At 40.0% G+C, this 25649-nt stretch overlaps 2 protein-coding genes and 1 long non-coding RNA gene across 27 annotated transcripts in view; 2 read left to right on the plus strand and 1 right to left on the minus strand.

Annotated features, from left to right (window-relative positions):
* Positions 1-13400, plus strand: BTLA (B and T lymphocyte associated). The gene is made up of 6 exons (XM_013186515.3): positions 1-138; positions 6737-7045; positions 8216-8251; positions 9485-9622; positions 10516-10562; positions 11662-13400. Exons 1-6 carry the CDS (start codon positions 54-56, stop codon positions 11986-11988), a joined length of 942 nt encoding a protein of 313 aa, XP_013041969.3. The 5' UTR covers positions 1-53; the 3' UTR covers positions 11989-13400.
* LOC106039396 (OX-2 membrane glycoprotein-like) overlaps positions 6154-25649 on the minus strand; it is a 50566-nt gene continuing 31070 nt past the window's right edge. For 10 of the 25 annotated variants that reach the window (XM_067002281.1, XM_067002273.1, XM_067002234.1 and 7 more), the window contains 2 exons: positions 18604-18776; positions 8199-18467 (listed from right to left, as the gene is read on the minus strand). Coding sequence is in view for 13 of the 25 variants with exons in the window: in XM_048057095.2 (XP_047913052.2) it covers positions 18739-18857 (119 nt within the window). In the remaining 12 variants the exon portion in view is untranslated. Of the gene's footprint in view, positions 7262-8198; positions 18468-18603; positions 18858-23061; positions 23149-25649 lie in introns of those variants that run through there. The other 15 variants (XM_067002200.1, XM_013186564.3, XM_048057103.2 and 12 more) reach the window with 11 other exon arrangements.
* On the plus strand, positions 17430-25297 carry LOC125181964 (uncharacterized). Its single transcript, XR_007160718.1, has 3 exons — positions 17430-17552; positions 20151-20248; positions 24970-25297. It is a non-coding gene; the product is annotated as an uncharacterized lncRNA (long non-coding RNA).

Below are 25649 nucleotides of genomic sequence, written 5' to 3' on the forward strand. Positions count from 1 at the left end.
CTGAACTGCATTTTTTAAACCTACAGTAACCTGTCATCTACCATGCCCAGAGAATGAAGTCTCCAGTCACGTTGATAAAAAATATCTTACTCTACATCCTTCTAGTAATGCTGGCTCAAAGCAACTATCAAGTTTACGGTAAGATGAGGTCTTATAATTTAATGCATTTGTAGTTACTAAACATTGAGGGGAAAAAAAACAGAAACCAAAGCAATGCTTAACGTACCTTGGAGATAATCTCTGTGTAGTTTTATTGCTATGTCTGAGACTCCTAATGTGATTAGAGATATTATGACAACAATTGAAATATTAGGTACCTGGGTAGACCAGAACTCTTGTACTTGAGGACTGAATGCATCTTGTTTCGTGGCCAGAGGCTTTGCTTGCAAGAGGGGCCACACCATTCAAGCATTTGCTTGAAATCCAGGATTCCTGGATCCAGCTCCAAACCAGACCCAGTTCACAGTCAAATTGTCCTTACCAGATAAGTAAGCAGCTTTGGTTGTTTACGTTAACTCAGTCTTAATTTTGATCCCGTTTTCAAATTCGAACCTCCATCGTTTTTAAATGGAAAGGTTCTCCTAATTCAGACTGATGTGAGGACTACGCTCTGCCCAGTTTACTCCCAGTTTTATTTTTATTGCAGAGGTTATTTTGGTTCAAGCTCTTCCATGCTATTCTCATACAGGAGACATAAATATTACTACTGAAAGAAAGGGAGCCATATACATAGGATAATAGCTACTGGCATGGACGCACTCAGCTGCTCTTGGTACATTTTGGGTGTATCAAACAATAGAGTTATCAAAATAACATTTGTTATAAGACACTGCTAAAATTACACAAACAAATTGAACAAGCTATGTGAAGCTTTGTTGACACGCATGACTGACTGTGCAAACCTATAGCATCAAATAGCATTTTTATGAATAAAATACGTCATAAATACTTGCAGAAAAGGTTAAATGAGCATCTGGAGCATCTGCCTGGGAAGGGAAACCCAAATATTTGGCATAAAAGAAAAACATTACTAGGTCAGTTAGATGCAGCTATTTCTTAAATCAGAGTGTGGTCTGAGCTCAGGGACACTACTGAATTGCTTTACAGTTCATTTTCAAGTGACTAAACTAACATCCTTCTGAAGGTGGTGCATCCAGTGCTTATCATCTCCTTCCTACCTCAGTCGAAGCCTTCTCATTTTGTAAAAGTTAACTGCTGTTTCTATTCACTTCAGTATGCCTGCCTGTGCCATCAGCTCCTCACAGTCACCTCTCTGAATTGTCCAGTTCAGTTTACTAATATAATGGGTGAACTCCCATATTCATCTGCCAGGATCCTAGATACAATTTTTAAAACAGAATACCATTTGTATTATGCTGTTTACTGCATGAATCTTGTTTACGTAGAATCTGTTCCACTAGGTTTTACTCTCTGATCTACATCAAAATGATTTGAGGTCCTCTGAGAGCAATACTAATTCCTTCTGCAGTCTTATCTTACTACAAATATCAGAATTGTATTTATAGGAGCATTACAGAGAGAAAAAAAAATACTTTGCAAGCCAGTCTCTCTCTATAAATATATATATATATTTTTAAATCAGTGTTTTGTATTTACGTTTTAGCTACAGGTTTTCAATCTTTTTTGACTTCTACTGCTTTTAAAAAGTAAACTGAAAGTTAAAGCCAAGTTATTTAAGCTTCTCTTGTTGCAAATCTGCCTAAAGTTTCCTGAACCCCTAACAGAAACCAAGTTGACAGTGGCAGATTTCATATACCAAGTTAACGCCAAGCCTATCTTTGTTATATTAGGGAAGGAGAACTAAACAAGTTTTGATAATTTACAAACAGATGGACCTTCCCTTCCTCCCACACCCAGTAATTTTTGTCCAGATAAACACTGCCTCTTTTGAAAGATGACAACATAGGTTATTCCCGCCCAGTTTCACTGAAAGTGGTTGTTGTAGTCTAGACAGCATATATGAAGTCTATGCAGCATTTTATAACGACAAAAATAAAACTCAGCAAGTCTCCTGTCATCCCAAGAAGCCCCAGCCAGTAACTACGTATGTGGACGTGTCCACTAGTGGCAGACAGTTCCACAAACACCACCTTTACCTATTGGCCCTCTGTGCAGGACAGTCTGCACATCCTAACATTCAGCTAAATCAAACATCTCCATCCTCAAGTTTCAGTCGTTAAAATATAACGGTGTGTTTTCTGCACTTACACAGCTTTCATCAAGGAATTGTTAAAAAAAATAAAAAAACATGGCTGTATTTTTAAGAAACAGGGAAAAATAACTGAAAAGGATCAAAATGCAATTTCTGTTAGCTAAATAACATTCTTATTCATTTAATATATATCACAATTTATTCTCTTCTAAAATATTTTTTAAATCATTCTTTGGAAAGCTTTCTCTGTAGCTGGGAGAAGTCTGACAAAGACCTATAGCCAGGAGTCACTTTCAAAGTCTTCTGTAGTGTTTCTCTTCCTAAGTACACCTTTTCTAAATTCAAGGAGGGAGTATATTTTTCTATGATTCCTCCTCACACCCTATTTCCTATTTGGTTAAATTCTAAAGGGATTTTGCTAAAAGTAATGAAGTTATGAAGATCTTCATATTAAACCTGAAAACCCCTACAAATCAACGTACTTTCTGCTGTAGTTTCTTGCTATAATCTGATCAGAATTAGAATCTTCCCAGAGAGTTGGACCTGAGCTATAACTGTTGCTAGTGCTTCATCATGGTCATAGATAGACCCCAAAATCAGATTTGAACCTAACTGTAGCCATTTATTTCTCATGAATGATTGACATTCATACTTCAGCAATTATCTGCCTTAGGAAATCATGCATATGACATTTTCTCTCTTCCCTTACTCCTCTTCAAAAAAGCAGAGGAAAACGAAATAAAGATAAGTCCTTTAAAACTAAATGCCTCTGAAATTTCAGTTGGAGTTGTTTTAAGTGCTTAGATGACATGGTGTGAATGACGCCCTTTAGAATTCAAAGATTAGAAAGCTCAATTTTTAGCTGTATTTTTTTCTCCTAATGGGTTGACTTAGATAAGTAGAAAGCCGTCTCCTGTTCTCTTTTCTTAACGGATCATGTTATGACTATGCTCTTCTCTAGAGCACGAGGAAAAAATAAAAGTGTTTTTAATAATAAAATTAAAGTATAGTCATGAGTATTTCATTATTGTATAAATTACAGAGTACATGCTTTCTCCTGAAATCCTTATCCTAGCAGTGCACTGTACAGAAAATTTTCTTTACCTGTAAAATTAGTCCTAGGTTCAGTAGAGCTTGGCTTGCCACAGCCTATCCAGGAACACGCTCAAGTGACCTAAAATAAAATTTGCTTTTGGTCAATCTGAATCTTACCATGCGCTGTACTTTGAAGGTGATATATAAATCTTTCACGTTACAGGTTCTTTTATCCTCCCGAAAACTGCCCGTTCAAATATTCACCATGAACACCCATATAGATACATATATACATTATTATACACATTATTAGATTATTCGATATTAGATATTATATTATATTATCTATTTATTAGTATTTATTTATTATATACTATTATATTAGATACATTATTTTATATATATATATATATAATAAAACACTGCAAAATTCAGGTTTGGTATAAAACCTTGTAGCTAGTTTCAGATCTCTACTCATAACAGCATTCTATGAAGCATAATTCAATTTATTTTGCAATGTGCTTGAACATGTACAATATAATCAGCAGTTAATGTCTCTAACGTTGACTACTCATACGGCACAGAAGAACAGACAAAAATTAAGATAAGGGGAAAAGTATTCCAAGCCATGTTTGTGCTCATTCACTAAGTAAGGTTTATTGAGTGTTTCCTTCAAATGACAATCAATAAACAGAATGCAGAAGGTTCTATCTCCTTATCAGGTATTTATTTATTTATTTATTTGCCTTTTAAGAAATATACATCTCTTTTTTGCCTCAGAGATTACGGTTTATATTGTTATTTAAATCCCAAATCTTCGCTGAGACCTAATGCTGCTGAATGTTCCTTCCAGCAATCTGTGAAAGATAATTTAAAATTTGTCTTAAATATTTTATTCTGCACAAAGGTCCAAAATCTTCTGGTTTTACAAGTATTTTTTTCCACCGTTCATTATCCACATGAAGTTTTTTTGCTACATGGGATTTGGCTTGGGAGATGAGAAAGTTTAACAAGAGATTATAGGGCGTGTTCTTTCTTAATTCCCACACTTGGTTGTTAGAGATACTATATTATAAAAATATATATATATATATCAATTTTCGTATTATTAATCTTCAAAATAATTCTAGCTGACACTTTCCTAAAGCCTGAATAAGTACTTTTTAATTCTCATTCAGTCATCTAGGTTTGTTTCTAGCCCACCCCCCCCCCCCCAAAAAAAAAACAAAAAACACCCTAATAATTCAACCATCATTCATTATAAGTCACAGAAACATAAAAAAAAAAAAAAAGCAATTATGATCATTTTTCATATTCCAGTCACTGTTTTGTAATTGGAAGAAAAGAAAAAAATCACTTGAAGGCAACCTAAAGCCCAATCATTTTACACCTCTAAAAGAAAGGTCTTTTTGTAGGTCCTGAGGATGCTGTACAAACACGCACTGAAAAGCAATCAGTAGCTTGTATAGCTCCTGGTTAGCAAGTTCAAAAGGATCATGTTTGACTCACAGGAGAGAGGAAAAAACAAAAAAAAAAGCAAAACCACCAACAACAAAAAAATACCACTAAATCAAGTAATCATGTTTACCTACCATCCACAGGCTGCTTGTAAGGGATTCACAATTAAATCAATTTTTAGTAAGTTAAATCTCTTCTCCCAAGTGTACAGCTACACTGAGAAGGGGGTAAAAAAGTACAAACTAGAGGAAATGCAAGACCAAGTAAGACCCTGGAAGAACAGGAGGCTTTATTTACTGGGGTTAATTGACAGAAGGCTGCCAAACTCTTTCACCTGCATCAGCAGATGGAAATGGAGGCTAAAAATCTACAAGTGTGTACAGAGCAATATCATGTAACCTTCCACCTGAATGAGCTTCTGCTGGTCCGTGAGATGGGAGGACTCTTGCCTAGAAATCATGGGCAGGCAGCAATACTACTTCACTCAGCAACAAGTACAATAGAAGATCTCCCACATTGTTTTCCCAAAGCTCAGTGACATGGTAACTCAGGTGGCCTTGTGAAGAAAGCAAGAGCATTGGACTCAGATCCACTAGGTGCCTGGAAATTTTGCTCCAGAAACAATTTTAGCAAATGTGGTTATGTTGTAGTTACACTAGCATGGTGAATGATCATGACCACCTGATGAAGGAACAAAATTGTGGCAAATGTTGGCATAGATATTTGGGAAAAAAATTGAATGCTTTAGAGCAATAGGTAACATTGATAAGACATTTTGCTTTCCAACTATCCATACAACCAATGTTCATCTGAGTTCATAGGATTAAGTACCCTGTTGCAAGTGAATACCATTGGATACACAGAATTTACTAAATGCTTAACCAAGAGCAGCAAAATGCTATCCTACAGTTGATGGGTATGAATACATTTCTCCTCAAAACTCTGTTTTATGGAGTGCTCTAAAATTTCTCTCTGGTATGGAATAGCCTGAGATTTGTAGCAGACGGGCTTGCAAACTAGAGGTCATCTAGGTGAAGATGTTTAATCTGGCCATCCCAAGTTCTTAAATATACCACCCAGCTATTCACAAGGATTGCTGTACCACTTGCGTAAAAATCCTGTCTGGCGTTGCAGGTGAGACAGTCTGCCTGAGCCATTTGGCATCACAGTTAGACGCCAGCTACCTTGGGGCCCAGAGGCTCTGTCCCTTGAAACAGCACTGGCTGGTGACAGACAGATCCTTCCCTTCTCCATGCTGCTCTTTCCTCCCATACACCTTTCTCCTACCTACAAAACTTTTCTTAAAAATCTTTACTGTTTTTTCCACTCCCCTCTACCAACTGGAAGATACAGATACACCTACCATTTCTTGCTCCAGAGTTGCTAGCAACCACTCTCTTCAGTGCACAAGCACTCTGAGGATAGGGAGCTCTTGGATATCACATGGTTTTTATTACTGCTACTTATCCAAAGAAATCAAGCACCACAAGAAACAGAAATCTTTAATAAAAGGTCCAGACTTCCAATACTAAGACCCAGAGTAAAGGTGACATACCAGAGTTTGAACACTGAGTTTAACAAACCTTTACAAAAGCGAAGAAACAGAGATAGGATATATTTATAAATATAATTATTTTCATTATTTCAATTAAGACATATCACTACAAAACAAAAGCCTTTACTTTTGCAAATTATCAAGAATTGTGAAGTAAACAATAATCTGAAACAAATCTAAAAGTAACAGAAAAGGTCTGTGAGACGGATGACAGGAAAACCTTCTCGGTATATGTTACATATTTTCTCTCCAAACTTCAATTTCAGACTTGACTGAGATATAGACTGATATTTATATCAGAGAGAGAAAGTGGATTTTAACAATCTTCCTAAAAATGAAGGAACCAGGTACTCTTGATTCATCTGCTATGAGTTTCCCATACCAAGATAAGATCTGAAAGTGGACAAGAGAAGTCTTACATACTGAGAGAGAAAAGAAACTGACTAGTGTCATGGAGAGTATATAACAGACTCCACCACCACTGTGATTTTTCTCACATTTTTCTCCTTCTCTAGGATTTGATGCCAGTGATTGTCCAGTAGAAATTCAAGTTCAAAGAAACTCTGAATACATAGCTAATATTGGTAACTCCTTGATCATATACTGTCCAGTTCGTTACTGCAAGGAAAGGCCCTTCATCCAGTGGTGCAAGATAGAGGCGCATGGATGCGTGCCGCTGGATGACAGCAAAGCAGAATGGAATTCCACTGTGTTTACTCTGAAGTTTTTCGCCATTCACCAGAATGATAGCGGGATGTATCGCTGTCAAGCAGCAACGGGCAACTTTTTCAGCGAGAGCAATGAAATAAAGGTTATTGTTGAAGGTGAGGCCCCTTTGTTACAAAAGAGCCCTTTTAAACAAATGGATTCCGTGTACAGGAAAGTTCACTCATGCTGCACGATGGCTTTTCCCAACAAGTTTGTCTGATGTCATAGGAATAGCACAAGATCTGTTGTGCTTCTACTTACCACATTCTTCATGCTTCTATCCTGCTTCTCAGTACTGGAGAAAGAATAAAATAAAGGAATAAAAAGAGGATCTGGAAGAGAAAAGCAAAGCTGCTGACACCAAATGGCCATTAGTGAACTATTTAATTATTTAAAAATATTAGTTGGAGCAAAGAAAGACTGGTTATATGTTATAAGGACTAGACAGGATACAAACGGTCATGTATTCATAGTTGGCAATGCCACACAACAGCAAAGAGGACAAAATAATTCAAGCCTCTTGTTCAGAATGATCTTGCAACAGAGAGATAAAGTATAGCCTTGTACCCAAGAAGTTCAAGAGCGGGAAAGATCACAATAGCTTTAAATGCTCTTAAGGATTTAAGGGCAAGCCAGACGTTCCTATTAATTTAGGCAGTTGGGATGCCAAGTCTAGATTATGTCAAGCCACATTTGCCCTCCTCAACTTTGCTCTGCAGCTAGAAAGTGGTCTGTGTGACCTTAGCGTCCTATTGACCCCAGGTAGCTGAGTTATGAAATTGTTCTGTTGCTAGTTCCTCTCCTGGTAAGTTAATGGACTTTAATACCTTGTTTATTGACAGGAAATGTTGTAGCAAAGTGAGCAACATCAAAATTTATGGTTGTAATGTGATAGCAGACACAGTATTTCCCCAACTCACGTGATACAGGTTTTCCTTGGATGTGAGAAGAAGAGATCCCTGAGTAACTGGGATCAAATGGTATATTCACAAATATCATATCATGAATAAGTGGTGTAATCAATCATTTGCAAAATTTCTTCTCTTGATTTATTTATTTGAATGCCAGAGGTCTGAAACATAGAACCGCTCCGTCAGCTGCGGGAGACCAACACTTCATTCCTCCTCTCCCAAAACATTGTGCCCTTTGCTGGATTTTGTTCCCTCTTCCACCATCAAGCTGAAGGAGAGGTTTGTCAAGACCTCAGTGTGTAGTGCAGAGTACACAACTGCAGAGCAAAATATCAAGTTGCTGTTTCATTTCCCTGTCTTGTTTTTTGCTTTCAGAAAAGTCTGAGAACATTATCACAACTTCATCAGAAAGTAAGTTCTGATTCTTATTTCCTTTTTAAGAGGCGGGAACTAATTTGTGTTGCTATAAATTTCTAAGTAGGTTGTTCTACACAGTCAGGACAAATTAAAACTCGTTGCTGAAGAACCATTACTTTCTTCCCAACTCAACAAAATACAGTCTCTCAAGTGTCACAGTTTTCAAGCCCACAACTGTCGAGCAGATAACAGGGACAAAGTCAATCAAATAACCTACTGGTGTGGTAGTCTACACTTCCAACATGCTCTTTAATATCACAGTGACTTATATGGCTTATACTTACAAAGCATTAGGAATCACAGTACACCATCACTTTAACATACCCTGAAGTATGTTTTTTACTCACAGTTGGTTATTGTTCCCAGTACAATTACTGTGAACAGCTCAGCTACTCAAGCCCATATAGGGTTCATCTGCTCGATCTCTTCTGTGATGCTCTTTCTGCATTTCCTGCATCAGAAGACAGCAAGCCTCAAAACCGTGCGTCAAGAATCCTTCTTATTTGTAAGAAAGTTCAGTAACATAAATTAGGCATATGACTATCAATACCTTTCTCACACCGTTTTCACTCCCACACGTAGGATACAAGGACAGTTCCTACGTTCTAATGCATTTACCCTGGCAGCACTCTTCTCCCCCTCCTACTCTTTTTTTTTTTCTTTCCTGCCATGCTTCAAATGAAATCCAAAATTAAGCTCAAGGGCCCATGACTTAAAAGGTTGTAACTTAGAAGTGTCCTAAACTTAACTTAAAGTTAGACCCTTGAAATGATTTATTTGCTGAATGATGCCATGTGCATATACTATAACAGCATTCATTTCCGGCTTGGTCATCACATATTTTCACAGCTGATACAAACCTGTCAAAAAACTTCTTATTTTTGTTCTTGCTGTTGTTTACAGTGCAAAGACTACAGAAAAAAAAGAAGAAAGACCATAATGTTAAAATATATTGGAAGTTTAGAGCAGTGCTTTAATTCTGATCCTTTGTTTCTGCCAGCCTTGTGCCGTGCATCATTCTTCAATGACACTTTCCATGCACTTTTCCTTCCAGTACCTTCGTGCTTGGTAATATACGAATGCAGATCGTATCTTGTGAACTGCTTGTTGTACCAAGCTAACGAATGCTTTAATTATATTTAGAAGTCAGTTGCATCAGAAAGAAGTAATGCTAAAAAAAAAAAGTTAAATATTATTTTATGCTAATACATGTTAATGCAATTTTAGATACCACTAGCATCTCAGAAGAGTCCCAGGAACCTGGAAAAAACAAGATATTGCACATTATTTATTCTTCAGTATCCGTGGGTCTATGTTGTCCATTCATCTTTATATGCATGTTTTCCTGTCTCAGAAGGTACCATGGTGAGGAATTTTACCCTATAATCTTTTCCTAGTGTGTATTTTATTACACTCCTTTTCACAGTTTAAAGTTTCATTCAAAGCTCTATTGAAATCCCCTAGTAATTACCCCAGTTAATTTCTGAGATGTCCTTGTCAAGTGCCCCAGTTAGGATACTGAATTTTTTAAAAATTAATTTGTCCCAAGTATTGTTCCCTTCCAGAGAGACAGGAATGGAAGTAAAGTAAGAACAAACCAAATACTCAGACTTTATAATAATTGGATTTTTTCTACTGTTTTTTTGAATATCAAGTTAGAAATAAATAGGACTCTTAGCCATATAAATGCAATCAAGTTCTATCCAGTTACTTTTCTACCTTTCTTTCTGAAGTATCAACTTGTTACAGGATTAATCTCTCCTGTTTTATGGAAACTGTTACACAGCTGCCATGCTCTAAATCAAGAGTGGATTTTGGAGTTCTCCATATCTTAATTTAACTGAAATGATTATTTGCCTATTATAATCCAATGGATTATTTTATTTTAGGAAAATGAAATTATTTCCTCTTTCAAAAAATTTAGCATGTTTTCTTATAAGGTGGCTTGGGTATTTTTCCATGCCTTTTCACTGAACAGAGAGAAAACTAGCCAGAAGTACACTGGGAATTTCTCTACTCCTCTTCAGAGAAGCTCTGAGGAGCACATAAATGCATTCTATAAACATATTGGTTTATGTTGATTTGTTTTTATCAGAACAGCAATTCCTAAATCCAGTTTGGAAATAAATTTTTATTCTTTGAGGTTCACTCAATAAGGGAAGGACTGCTTTACTAGTTAATACTCTCTCCATGAGCAGAAGGGCATAATCTCAATGCTTATTTATTGAAAGATCCTTTTTTTTTTTTCTTCTTCCTAGCAAAGCAAAAGAGAACTCCATTAACGCCACAGAGACTAGAGAGCCTGGTATGTTTAAATTTTGCCATTACTGAAGCCTAAAACTGCATAACCATGTACTGAGAACAAATCTTCATGTACTATAAAATGTGGAGTAGGATCAGAGACAGATTTAGTGACCCTCTTGGCGCATGGACGAAATGACTTCCCTGGTGTGAGATATCACCTTGGTTGCGCTGAAGAAAGGAACTAAGAGTCTTAGCCAGAAAAGTACTTTAGGCATCTAAACTCCTATTAAAATGTATTAATTTGTAAGATCATTCCAGTAAGAATTTAGGCACATCTGTTGATGTGCCTCTGTTGACCTGGTTTTGACTGTCTGCGTAAGACAAATGACGCACAGAGTAAGGAAAATGATTGAAAAGACTTTCCTGTGTAGTTAACATGAACTCACTTTTGTAAGCAGTTCTAGAGAAATTAAATGGGCAGAAGGCAGAACATGCAAGATACCACAGGAGTTGATAGCTAGCAGTCACAAGGGAAATATTGGCAGGGATGAAAGGCCACCAAACAGATTGCAGAGCTCCCAAAGGGAGAGGTGGGAGAAAGAAAATTAAAAGCAGTATATTCTAAGTGGTTAGAAAAATGGATGTCAAAGAGGATTTCTTTACAGAGCGATGAATTTATGGAGGAATTTGCAGATTTTTGGAGAAGGAGAAAGATTTATTTGGAGAATAACAAGACATAGGATAAGAGGCAAGAGATTAGGAAATGGGAGAATGGGTGTAATCGGGATAAGATAGTTCGGGGTTTGCAGGTGAAAGTAAAGAAAATTTAATAGGACTGGAAGGAAAAGCCTGAATGAGTGGCATAGAAGTGCTCTCACAAGGATAAATCAGTTTTTCCTTAAGTTGAAATCATGCAAGGAAAGACACGACTGAATTTGGGAAGGGAAATGGAGAAAGGCTAGAGATAAATGTGTGGTTGCTAACTTATTTCAAAGATCAACAGAAAATCCAATGATCAGATGAGTCCAATGCACCTGAGTTCAAAATTAGTTTTAAAGGGACACAGCAAAATGAATAAGATCTTATATGCTCCCTATTTAGCCGGAGCACAAGCAATAACCAGATATGCACAGAGCTGTACCCTGTTCTGCTTTTTGCAGGTCAGAAGTCCAGCAGCTGTTCCATCCCACACTGCTGGGACAACTCAAGCTTCAGATGAAAGCTCCTTGCTTTACTACTCCATGGCTAGTCCACAGCAGCTCTTGCATGCCAACACAATTTATGACAACGATGTTCCTCACTGGAATGCTAAGAGGACAGCACCTAGTGCACCTAATGATCCTTCCATCCCAGCTTCACCTGAAAGCCCAGATGTCCTCATATATGCTACACTAAATCATTCTGCTTCAGCAGAAAAATGCCAGAGAAGGGAACTGTCTGTAGAAAATGAATTTACAGAATATGCCTCCATTAATGTAAATAAATAAATATGACAAGGACTTCTCCAGACTACCATTTTGCATGCTGTCTCAGATCTAGCTTCCCTCCGGGATGCCGTTCCTTTATCTCCCAGGAAAACTTCCTTTTTGTTTAGAAGAACCTGTGGATGCTCCCCGCTACATACCGGAATTAAAAATACAGTCCATGTCGTGTGAATGGGTGGGTATTTCCACTGTGTATTTGTCTCTTAAAGGGGGGAATAAAAAGAAACAGCCAGCTTTCTTATTCTTCCTTTGTTCAGGACTCTAATTCTAGTTTGACTTTGATTTGGTTGTGGTTTGAATATAGACAAAGGAGAAGAGAAGGAGAGGTTTTTCCTAGGATATAAACATGTAAAATGAATCCATGAGGAAGACAATACTGAGACAGATTAATTCCTCCCAAGTAAACGCTAAGAATGTGTGTGGGGCATTTTTTTTTTTCTGAGTTTCTAAGATAACCCTTCCAAGGATTCTGTTTTTCATTCCAGTTTGTCTCCTTGAAAAATTCTCTGAACACCATGAATGTCTAATCCTCATATTAACCAAGATCTTGTTAACAATCATTTGTTTGTTTCTCGTGGGGAACAGGAGGAGGAAAAGGTTGTTTTCCTTTTACAAAGAAGTCACACGATGTGTGACAAAATGTCAAAATACAGTGTTCTCTTTTTTGCTATTGGTGCGATGATTGGTTAGTTAAGTTGATGCATATTGCTTTTGTCCATGATGAATCAATGGAAATAAATGATGAGCAGCGACCGACCACAATCAAAATCAAAAACTTTTGTTCACTAGTAGCTGTGTGGAACCGTGTCACGCTAAGCTTGCCTCCCAACACTGGCAGAAGAATATCATTATATTTCATGCTCAGGTTCGTGGGAAAGAAGATAAAAAGGATATAAAGACCAAAGCACCATTCGAAGTTTGAGAAGAATGCTCACACCCTTCTTTTGCAGCACTGTGCAGCTAGAGCTTGGATACCACAAATCTGTTCCTGCAAAATAATGCTCTGAAAAATTACTCTTAGCAACGTTTGCACCAAGAGGTTTACGGAAGCAAATGGGCAGTCTTCAAACTGGTTAAAAATTCAGACCGCAGTTGAAAAGGAAGGATATACCAGTCCTCAGGGTGCACATAACACACCAGATGATTTGTGCTCAACTTAGCGGAAGAAAGTCAGGCTCCTCTGTCTTCATATTTTACCTTGGTACAGTTCCAGCTAACACCAAAGCTGTTATCAGATACACATTAACCCTGGTATATGGATAATTTAGATGGTTTATTATGCTTATGGCGCACTTGTACTCCACCCTTCTCCATCTCCTCCAAACCCAATCATGGTATCAGTGTGGAGAAAAATCTATGGATTTCTGCACTGGTAATTAGTTCAGGCCATGAGGTATGTTGACTTTTTTTTTTTTTTAAATATATAATTTATCAATCCAATAAATCACGGATAATCCTCATTTGAAAAAAGAAAAAAAGTGGAAAATTATCTCATAGAAAAATTCATTTTGCTATGTTTGTTTTAGTGGGCCAGTCCTAATATGGCTAGAGACTAATTATTTGAAGTGAGTGACTGGGAAACTTGAAGCAGATTAGGTATGAAATAGACAATTAATTGCATCTATTGCTCAGCTGATAGAGGTAAAAATATTTTTATAGATTTCAGAATACAAAGAAACTGTTTCTCTGAAAGAGCTTCTACCTCAGTGGTCTTAAACTGGAAAACAAGGACAGCCATTCAGTGAAGAGAAAGCCTCAGCAAAAGGCATCAAACTTCTCTAATTTCTTTCTGTGACCTGGACGCTGGCCTTGCAGACAGAAGGGGGAAAGGTCATCCTTCCAGAAACAAGTACAAGTGAAACCATATGTTTCTCACAGATGTTCTGCAATATAAGTACTCTGCCCATACCACAGTACATAGACAGAAGAGTCCAAAGTCCCTCTGAGAGGTGAGGGGGTGCTGGGTTACAGGCAGGTTATCTGTGTGACTTCCCAGCCAGCTCTGAGGTGCACTCATCTGGGCACACACAGCTTTCCCTCTGTCACCCCAGCCAGCCGAAAGCATCAGCAGCTCTGCTCAGAGCAGCCCCAGGATGACGCCCTGTTGACCAAGAGCTACAATGAGACTGAGCACATGCATGAGAATTACTGCACAACCCCCAGCTGCAATGCTAGTGAGATCTGAATGTGACACATTTTACCCTTAGAGCAAGGCTTGGCTTAAGAAGAGGTCCCCAGAGAGCCAGGTTTGATTTGGGAGATGAGATTTTTGTAGATAAACAGGAAGCACCTTACCACCTTACCATCAAATGTGCTAGCATAGAAAAGCAAAGCACAGGAGTCTGTGGTAGGTTCTTTTTTTTTTTTTTTTTTTTTTTTTTTTTTTTTTAGCAAATACATCGAGAGTCTGTCTTTTGATGGAGGGAAGCAAGAGGTGCTGACTTAAACCATCTACCATTTAAGGTGCAAATAATTCATTCAGGTCAAATACAGAATCATTCAGTTTTCAGTCTTTCAAACGAAATTTAAAAATTGTTATTTCCACCCTTGCAATTAAACTGGCCAGTAGACAGGAGGACTGTGTACCATTTCAGTCAAGAATTTTCATGTTCATCTTAATGCACCTCTCAGTAACACAATGGTTACATTTGAGACATCACACCTAGTATCAGTTGTGTTAAGGCTCAGTGGATGGCCTTCAAATTTTCCGGAGTAGCATCCTACTGAAGGGGCAGGACACCAGTGGAAGTGGTGCAGTCTCACAACTTGTTGCATGTGCTCGGTGTGTGACTGAAAGGAGCCAATACCAGTGTTAAATCATCCACATGATCACCATAACCTGTTGAAGAAAGCAAACAGGAATGGGATACATTCTGTGGGGGATGTACAGCACCTGTGCAGCCTCCCTAGGATGTAGTCCAAGGGCCTCCAGCCTATACTACATAATTTTCTACTTCTTGACTTCCCTTTTCTATTTTTGCACCAAATACACGGTGCAGGTATAGTCACACAGGAAGCCCAAAGAACACAAAGCTGTGCTGCTCTGTTACACCCACACACAGGCATGGAAGGAAGATAGCGATGTCTGTGGAGCTGAAGGACTGTAAGTGCATGTTAGTGCTCTTCATCATGATCCAGTGACCTTTTCCTGCAGGGGAGGAACATGCAGCTGCACTGCCTGGTTACTCCCTCCCGAGCAAGGCCACACAGCACGTAAGTCTCTTACAAGCTTAGATGGAACAAATGGGTTCTTAGACCGTAAAACACACCAACCCTTCTAGTTTCACTTTCTCCAGTTATTCCCTCAAAGAATCTTGCTTCTAAGAAAAAAAAAATATATATATATATAAAACAGTGTGAAGTTTATTCATTTGCCTACTCTTGGGCTCCAAAGATCTATGAGATGGGACTGCTTCTGGCAAACAACAAGCTTTGCCATTCTGCTAGACAAAGCGACAGCTTGCCAAGCCTTGCTTCTCCAATTACCTGTTTTGCAATATTTCTCCCCCACACCTCCACAATATTCTGCCCCCCATTTTGTATAATAAGGTGCACAATCAGTGAGGAGTGTGCAGAAGGAAGTGCTACAGCTAAAACTACTTGAAAAATGAAGTTTGCATCTCTGTGTAAAAGACATAATCTTGCATCTGGGATCTTCCCAAAATCCACCTCTACATTCCCTAGGTCTCCGTGTAAACCATATCTTCAGGGGAAACAGGGCACACAAGCGCAGGGCTGAGTCCTGGCACCAGGCCACACCACCAGGCTGGGTGCACAAGCAGGCTGAGGGGAGAGGCAAGCATTCATTTCCACGCCTGGCCTGTTCCCCAGCCTGCTCCCTACAGTGCGTTCCCCATCCTGTGGCCTCCACAGATCTGTTTCCCTACCCTGTTTCAGATCAACAAACACCAGCCCAGTCAAATGGGAACCACAGACAGTGGCCAGGGATGAGAGACAGGAGCAGATCTCAGGGGAAAACAGAGCAGGAAAAGCGTATCTGAAGGGGTGCGCAGAAAAGGATCGCTAAGGAGGACCACCAGCACCTAGCGGACAGTAGAGCTTTCTGCAGAGCTTGAGATGTAAGAAACTGCATGTCCCTAAGTACAGGCAAGGATTTGTGAGGTGAAGAACCCTCATTTTTGAGTGAGTTTTAAGTGGTGACCAGTATTTAAAAAAAAAAAACAACACACAAAACAACAACAACAAACTACACCAGAGGCAGGCCTGCTCATGTGCAGTTCCTGCTCACCTAATGAAAAGGAAACGCCTAGGAACCAAGTAAGCCCAGAGGCTGGATGGTTTCCATCCACACAGGCCAGTGGTATGTCATCCGTGTGAATCAACTGCACTCATACCCTTTCAGTTTCACACAAGTGATCTTACTATGTCCTTTACACTCCTAACCACTGTAGTTTACTACCTAGCCTGAACCCCAGTTTCAAAGTCATATTCCGCTTTCTCCCTTCCCAATGTACACACACATCTCCAGGGATCCACAAATAGAATACTGCTGCCATAGTTACTGTAACACAGATAAAGAAATGGAAAATCAATATTGGAAACACCATTAAGAGACTGACCTTTTAGCTATTATGAATCTTGGCCCTGTGAGACAGAAGACTTCATGTTATAACGAACTTGTATAGTTATACATGTTTTGTGTCATTGATTTTAGTCTTTGTGTTGAGAGACAACTTGCTTGGTCAACTGAAGTTTGGAGTATAGAATATGCTTGGCATGAGATGTCAGCCAGCTGAGAACCTGAGAGTAATTATTTTGCATCAACTCAAGAGTAACACTTTGCTGCCTTAAGCTAGAGCTTGGCAGCTAGGTTTTCATGCAAGTGGCCTTTATTCACAGGTAAACAAACTCTCTTTTAAGATGAGATTTTCTAGATGAGCTAGTTCATATGCATTATTTACTACATGTCTCTGCGTGCAGTGTTTCTGGGACTCCACTCAACACGAGTGCTGTGCCATTTGCTGCAGCTCAGCCACCACAACCGCTGAGACAAAAACCTTCCCTCTGATAGTGAATCACATGCTCAGCTTTCACTCTGCACCTTTGGAAGGGGGAAGAGTAGTCAGAGGCAGGCACATTCAACAAATACATTACAAAAAGGAACTTTATGATACCGTGGTTAGAAACTGACAGTAACTAAGAAATAAACTCTCCCATATATCCCAGCAAGAAATTGTGGTTGAGTGCACTGACACCCAACACTTCCTAAAAATCAAGCTGCCTTGCCTAATAAAGCCCTCTTAAACAGCCATCTATGTCTTTCCATCTGAAATTGTGGATGATATTTTCTGTAGACTATTAACCCCCCACACACACACCCACTGGGGCAGTATCGGTAGGAAGACACACCTACTGCGTACATAGCATTTCTACACATAGCCAGATGCACCAACGTGTATCTGGTGACTGAGACCTGCAACCGTGACCACATTTCATCAGGTCTCAGCACTGTTCACTTTCTGTTCACAAAGAACCAGATCTCTACCTAACACAAAGGGACTCAGCATGACCAGAAGCTATGGAGCTACTTCACCTGGCACTAGATGGTGAGTAGATGTATAAGTTTTACAGACAACTATTCTTCAAACAGGGCCCAAGATAATTCATAAAGTCACTACTCAGATTTCTGGGTGCAGTCTCAGAGGTTTAATCTATTACGTCTGCTTTTTCTCAAGTAACCTATTCTAAAACAATTTCTACCTCGGTAGGAGAGATGTGTTTGTTGACTTTGTGTGTACTGAGAAATTCACCTACTTTCTACTGTTTCTGGATTATGGGAAGGATGGTGAAGCAGAGGTGGCTTCTGCTATTTTTTTCCCCTTTTTCAAGCTGTTAATACTCAGAAATATAGTACCTAAAGTTCATATTAGGGATTTAGTCTCATTTTGCTGTATTTTCACAAATTCTGCAGAGAGACCCAGAATCTTTTGGAAATGTCGTCTCATTTAGATTTAATAAAATAAAAATAAAAATAAAAAATAAATAACTACTCCCTTTGTCCATGCCCTAGGCATTGACAGCTGTGGTTTTCTGGAAGCAGTAACTTCAGTAGACCCCTATTTTCTCAAGAAATTTGCATTTAAAAGCTAACTACAGCGGCAGCCTCTGACAGGGTAGGAGAGTAAGACGCAAAAGCTAACCTTACGTAATTTGTGGTTACAGTATCACTATCAGCTCCCCAGCCGGGGACCTCACAGTTGCACACAGTGGTTGGTTATCTCGCTCAGGGGCTGAAAAACCCAGTGATCTACCGGCTTCTTCTTCTCTGCCTGTTTGGCAACAGACTTTAAGTGGTCTCACATGTAAGCACGCAATGGGAAGCAACATGTGCTTTGATTTTAGACACCTACTTTCCTCGATGAAACAAAGGTTGAGTAGAAACAGCTTTCAGTGCCCACGCAAGGTTCTCATCTTCCAGGGTAGTGTATCTTCTTTCTTGGAGGGGCTTCAGAGCTCTAAGCCTATGAAGGAGAAACAAAAGACAAGACAAAGACAAGACAAAACTGTGAAAGTACTCTGGCTGATCTCAAATTAAGGGAGAGGGTGCCAACAAGCAAACTCAGAATAGAAGCGAACAAAAGCAGAGCAAAAACTCACCCCTGAAATCCTGAGGACATCACATTTCCTCGCAAAAATCTCCCAGTGGTGCAGCGCTTGCTGAAGTGCAGATTTCCACTGAGCTGTACAAGCGGATAAACTCACAGGGAAAGATTTTAACCATTTCAGGTGGCTTCATTTTTTCCTCTTCTGAAGAGTTTTGCAGCATTGGTCTGTTGGCAAGAGGACACCTGGTATCAGAATTAGCACTGCAGCATCTTTCACTGGCAGAGAAGGCCCTGGGAACTTTTTTCCTAGTAAGAAAGAGAAGAAACATAGGTCAACCCTGAAGTAGCCTTTAGAACCCATTTCTCAACATGCTGTACAAAAATGCACCCATTTCTTATAAAGGAAATGTGTTAACTGCTTGGAAATCAGACAATTTCTGGCTCAGTTCCAATAATGAAACAGAACTGCCTTCCTGAGAGCCATATGCTCCCATGTTTGGCTCTAACACTAAATATGGTGCATGGACTCTTGACAAAGCCACGCAGAGCTATACTTAAGATCACAGATCTCACTTGGATAGGGCCCTCTGGCCACCCTATGGGTCCAGCCTGCACTTCATCTGGAGTGAACTTTACAAGTACACGCTGGGTGCTTTTCAGCCCTCTGCCTTTCCTGTCTATAAAATTAAAGAAATGACTTTTGCAGAGTAAAAGCGAAGAGAAAGATGGCTGGGAAGGACAACATGACCCGAGACAAGATCACAATACTGAAAGCTGTTCTAAGCCATTATCTGTGAGAAGAGGCCGACCCCCAGCTCCCCACACCTTCCTTTCAGGTAGCTGTAGAGAGCAGTAAGGTCTCCCCTGAGCCTCCTCTTCTCCAGACTACACAATCCCAGTTCCCTCAGCTGTTCCTCACAGGACTTGTGTGACAGGCCCTTCACCAGCTTCATAGTCCTTCTCTGGAAGGGCCTTGATCTCCAGCGCCTCGATGTCTATTCCAGCATTTTATAATGACTACAAATAGAAGCTTTTCCTATCATTTAGCCTAAATATCCTTCCATGAACATAGAACCATTACTTTCTATTCTATTTCGAGTGGAAATGGAGAACATTTTCTCCTATCCTCTTTACAGGTGTGCATTTGTGTATTTGAAGACATCACGCCTCATACTAGACTGAATGACCTCAGATCTTTCAACAGACCCACCAACAGTCTTGCTTTCGTTCTCTCTACTCTCTCGAATTGGTTGACATCTTTCTTGAGGCACAATGCCTGAAAAAGCAGAGTCACTACCTTGTAAGATCCTATTTTTTTCTGAATCAGCAACACAGTTCTCAAGTTATTCCTTATTTGAGAAAATAATAATAATAACAACAATAATAACAACAACAACAATAAAGTTGTGCCCTGTGCTAAATAAAAGATTGTGAATTCATTGATTTGGAAACAGCATTCTTGCTCCAGAAAACAGGCGGGTTAGCAAGCTTTGACCATAGCATTATAAAATCAGTTATAAGGTCATAATATTAAGGGAAGTATGGGCTCTTTGCACATATAAAAATTAATTTTCAAATTATACACATTGATTTTGGCAGGAGTTGTGACAATCCTGAGCCTTGACACACCTGCTAATACCTACTGCAGAGACTGGAAAAAGGAGCCAGCACCATACCTTCTTCCTTCCCCTGAAGAGGTGACATAATAACTTTTTACCTTGAAATCAGATAAACACATACTGATAAGGCCAAATATTTAACTGAGCTCTTTCAGTGGTGAGTCTGCGTGCAAATATAGTAGTGATAGGAAAACAAGTAACAGTTTTAAACTAAAAAGGGGTAGATTTAGATTAGACATTCGGAAGAAATTCTTTACTCCGAGTGTGGCGAGGCACTGGAACAGGTTGTGTAATCCACATCCTCTCCACCTCCCTGGAGGGTGCACTAACCACCTCTGGCTTGAACACCTAGGTGCTGACCTCACTCAGGGGCTGACACCCTGTCCCCAGGAAGGCACCTGATGCCTGGGGCAGCCAGGACCTGCCCTACCACCCAGGGAGCCCCCCGCCCACTGCCCCTGAGGCAGGCAGGGGAAATCACCTGCCTTTCCACACCTCTGCTGCTAGGTATGTAGTGATTTTCCTGGGGTAGAGGGCAGGTGGAAGAGGATATAAATAATAAAGACACATCAATCTCCTGTTTTTACTTTATCTCATTACCACAAAGGGTAAGGTGGAAAGTCCCAGACTTTTAAAACACACTATTGTCTTTCATTTTCTATATGGATGGAAATTTTGGATGAATGAGTCAAAGCACTCTACTTCCTCTAGGAACTGTTCTTACAGTGCAGTACTAAAAATCCTGATAATCTGGCAAGGCTTGCAATCTCCCCTGAAGACTGGAGCTGGTCAGGATCGCTTTCTGTATATAAAGTATCTGGTGAGTAGGCAGCACTCAGTGGCATAGTGCCGCTGCCTGGGTAAAGTTCCCCATCCTAACCTAATAGTTATTTCCAAACAGTTAAGTGACGGTAAAGACTCACCAAATAAATAAATAAATAAAAATAAAAAATTGGAAGCTTAGTTGTTTATCAAGTGCCAAAGGTGAGATGTTGAAGTACTTTCCAGTCTAGATGAGGCTGGAACCAGCAAGAAAAACCTGTGCTACCCGGCCATGTTCTGGAAAAGAGAGGTCAGACCCGAGGATGCAGGAGCGTTGTGTCCACTTGGCTACGAGAGGGCAGAGTGCTTGTCGTGCCTCGCTTGTCTTTCCCCCAGAGCATGCCGCATCCTGCCTCTCTTCTGATCTTTTTATTTATTTATTTTTTAATGTTAGCTGTTGGGCAGAAGACAAGTTTTGCTAACCACTAGATGGCAGAAAGCAGCAGGGATTGAGCACGGGCACAGCTGTGTCCAGCAGGACCCCCAGCTACCCCAGGCCGCTGTGCCCCCGCTGCCAGCCAAAGCTGCACAGCAGTTCTCCTCTGTGCTCCTAAATTCAACAGGTGCTGCGCTACGCCCAGCAAACCTCAAGAGAGGAAATAATATTATTTTTTTTGGGGGGTGGGGTGGGGTGGGGAGGGGAGAGAGATATTTTGGGGGTTCTTTGATTTTGCTTTGTATTCTCACAGTGCTCAAAGATGTGCCACCTATTTTGAGATGGCACTGAAGTGTGGCATGGTGGCTGTGTGTGAGCAGTCTGATCTTTTTAGAGGAGAGGAGGTGCTTTTCTGCGGTTCTTTGGAAGACAGGACAGTGTTCCACCAGACAAAAGTGGCTTTCATTGACTAAGAACAAGACAAAACTTATGTTCCTTAAATTATATCCTCAATTGCTCATGCTTTTGTGCCTCATTCTCCTAAAATGCTATATGTCCAAAGAGAAAATCCCACAAAAATGTTAAAATTTCAGAGTTAGGCACGTTTACTCCACACAATTTTTAATAGTATTTGAATTTTGGCTGAGGAGAACACTAATTTTCTCAACCAAAGAACAACTGCAGTGAGTGATGACAAATCCGTTTTACAATATGGATTCACTTTCAAGTCTTTTCTCAAAGTCTATGCTTTTTAAATACCCTGGTGTTAGTGAAAGACCTTGACATCTAAAAATTTATATATTCCAAACAGAAAAAGAGCAAGACTCTTCTTATCAATACCCCCACCATCTCCTACCTCTCTTGACCCAGAGGAGCCCCCTACAAAGATGAAAGTTGTCCCATCTCTGCCCTGAGCCCTGCCTGCGCCTGGCTACATGAAGCCAAGGCAAGGAGTTGCACATCTTTCATTTTGGTGACTCTCTGAATGCCAGAGCTCCCAGTCCCTACCCTGTTAACAGGCTGCCTTAACTGCAGGGCTTGCTTCTACTTGGCTGTCCCAAATTAACTGCTAAAATAATGGACTTTCTGTGGATTTTCTTACAAGAATGTGTCAAGAATACTGACTACACTTCTGTCCAGGGCATTCTCTGCTCCCTTCTAGCTTCATATCTGACAAATACAAGGTTTCAAAACATGTTCATTTTTCCTCCCTTTCTTTTTCCTTAAGAAAGTAACTAACTAAAACAAAATAAAATCTTATCTGCCACACAGGACATAATCAAACAACCCCAAACAGACCTTGTCATCTCCCCACTGGACCCAGACTCTGTGTGTGATTCATCCCACCTGTTGCAGACACCTTAAGTAGAAAATTGCATCTGTGTTAACTATCAACAGGCCCCCTTAAGACTCATGGAAGGAAAATGAATCATATAGCAATTCATGCATGTTACCGTTAGGTGGGCACTGAATCATACCATAAAAAGTCTGATTCACCCCCCAGCTGTGAAGAAAGCCTTCTCACCCACAGTGGGACCCAGCGACTTGGCTATGAGCTTCATCAAGGAGAACACAACCTCCTTCATCCTGCTGTTCTATGCTTATTTTCCATCACCCACAAGCCTCCTTTCCAACTGTAGTGAAGTGCTCCACCTGGATAAACTCAGGCAGGTTTAGGAAGGATATCTGCTCACCTGATCTATATGTTGGGTCTGAGTTCGATGCATTGAGTCTAGATCCAGAACTGAAGATCCTCAATTAACGTTAATTTGTGGACATCCTGTTACAACAATAGATAAAAAACTGAGCAGGAAGCAAAGGTACCATGAGCTGCTGCATGAAGTACTTGTCTCAGCCTGTCAGAAACAAAGGAGTGAAAGAAACCGCTCTATAGCATTGTTCCAAAGAGTTCAGAGGCAGCAGTGAGTGTGACAGACAACACGAGGAAGGTGCCAATGTGAGAGCTGGAGCACATCCCTCGGTAACGTAGAACAGTCACCTTCTTCACCCTGAACATGAAGGTGGCAGCAAAGAGAAGTCAAAGATTTGTATGACACAAAAGCTTCAGTCCAGCCCTTAGGCTTCTGTTTCTCTAATCCTTGTAGCATCTAGATCACAGGCTTTTAGGTAAACAGGGAAAAGTAGGATGTGTCTGACATAATAGTTTTCATACCAAGTAATAACGACTACAAAGGGTAGTGGTGGTGAGAGACTGGATCCCAGCTTTCTGTCACACAGAAAAATAGTTTGATTACAGCTGTTCCCCAGGATATTCTGGGATAAACTTCTATGAGTTTTTCTCAGGAATTGAAGAATTCATGAAGATGAATAGGAAGGAAGAAAATTAATAATAAAAGAAAATAATAATTTTTTTTTATAGTTTTGTTTTAGCTTAAACACAGAACAATCCAGGGTAGGCAGAGCTAGCGGAGCAGACATACCATATTAGCTGTTACAAACGCAGTTAACCCCTTCCCATCACGGAAAAGGACAATTCCTATGTAATATGTGGAGGCAGGGAAAATTCCCTGGCATGATTTACTGCTAGAGCAGCTCTATTAAAATCACTGAAAGATAACCATTAAAAACACACAGCAAGTATCAATGTAGAGAGTAAAAGAAAACCATGGACTAAAGCCTGACCTATGACTTCTCCCCATCTTCCTTACCCATACACAGAGCTCCTGGAAAAGCCATCAGAGCGATGTCCATGAAGTCGGGGGATCAGTAGGCCAGTCACTTAACCCTCTTTTACAAATTACAGAAGCGGAGGTGAAAGATGCAAAAAAGGAGGCAAAAAGTAAAAGATTTACTCAAGGTCCACCAAGTAGATCAGCACGAGCACATGTAAGAGGAGCAGAGCCTATGGTTTGTAGTGGGCCCTTGGGATTAGCAGGAGGACTGCAAAGTGAGAGATGCCTCCCTGCAATTACTAGTCTGATCCTGTAAAATGCCTTACCCAAAGGACTGTCCCAGCAAGGCATGCAAAGTACATCTTTCTATAATCAGAAAACTCACTTATTGCATTTAACTATCACTTATCTCCCAAAGAATAGAAAAATAAACATACCCTATGAAAGGGCCCCAGCCAACTGTAATTTGCCCATATACAAAGGACTAAGATTACAAATTTAAGCCTGAAAATTTTAATATGATGTCTAAAATTAATCTCCCTAGCATTCTCATAGTTCTTTTTCCATAAATAAACATCCTTTAGATAGCTGGCTATTCTTCCAGAATGAGAGCTGTATTACCAGCTTATATATCTTTTATTAATAGTTGCACAGGATTAGATTATCTTTAAATTTGTGATCTTTCTTTCTCTGTTTTGTCATTCTGAAATGCTAGACATACTCTCTAGCAGGTTAGTCTGTAACTTCAATGCAGTCAAACTCTGTTGAAAAATTGTATGTTATGGCAGGCAATGTTTTGACAAAGCTCCTATTTTTGACGTAGGACACAAATTCCTACTGGTAATCCCACCACTACTTGCACACTGCTACTACAACAACACTCCCATTACAAGAACCGTTGATGCCTTAGAGCAAACTGCACATGCAGAGAGGACACCGTGCCCCTTAACCATTTTTCTTTCCTACAGAGCTTCAGCCACTGGTGAGGGCAACCGAGACGTCTGCATTCCCGAAGGAAAATGACTGTGGCCAGTGAGAAAACTTCATTTAGAGGCGAGTTTTGCAATGAGCCATGATAAGCATACTCAGCCCCCATCTACCCATACAAGATGAGGACTCCAGAGGCTGAGGCCGGCTGCCCACCAGGCCAAGGCAGCAGGGCTCTGTGTGGCCTCCCCCAGCCAATGTGGCCAACAGTGGGCAGGACTCACAGGAAGACTCAAGACCTCTCATTAGGTTATCTGATCCAGCACACACCTCTGGTGCAACTTTAGATTTCCTCCAGGCTTACTCAGGAGCCACAAAACCTATGGCAACAGCTACAGCTGCCTAAATTAACAACGTAGAGTGGGCAGGGAGTCAGACCCATATCATGGGTCATAGGAGCACTACACTCTCTGTAGGTCTTCCAAGACAAACAGATCTGAATAATGAAGTCCTGGTTTTCCTTCTAGGAGTGGTCACTGCACTGTGGCCCTTCTCAGAGAGGAAAAGTTAGGATAAGGAGAAATAAACATCATTATTTTTTTTTCTGGGACTGTCCAGAACTCGTAAAGGTCTTTGGGATAACAAGCAGACACTATGCAGACATTCAGGTTCAAAAATAGAGGCTTTAATGTACCTCCTCTCAAAAACAAAATATTTTTCT

The sequence above is a fragment of the Anser cygnoides genome, chromosome 1, assembly GCF_040182565.1.
Source record: "Anser cygnoides isolate HZ-2024a breed goose chromosome 1, Taihu_goose_T2T_genome, whole genome shotgun sequence".
NCBI classification, from domain to species: Eukaryota; Metazoa; Chordata; class Aves; order Anseriformes; family Anatidae; genus Anser; species Anser cygnoides.

Bases quoted from the DNA above. Each gene is read 5' to 3' on its own strand.
- BTLA (XM_013186515.3), top strand. From the start codon at position 54: ATGAAGTCTCCAGTCACGTTGATAAAAAATATCTTACTCTACATCCTT. The intron at 7,046-8,215 runs GTGAGGCCCCTT...TTTTGCTTTCAG, and splicing joins AATAAAGGTTATTGTTGAAG to AAAAGTCTGAGAACATTATC. The intron at 8,252-9,484 runs GTAAGTTCTGAT...ATGCAATTTTAG, and splicing joins TATCACAACTTCATCAGAAA to ATACCACTAGCATCTCAGAA.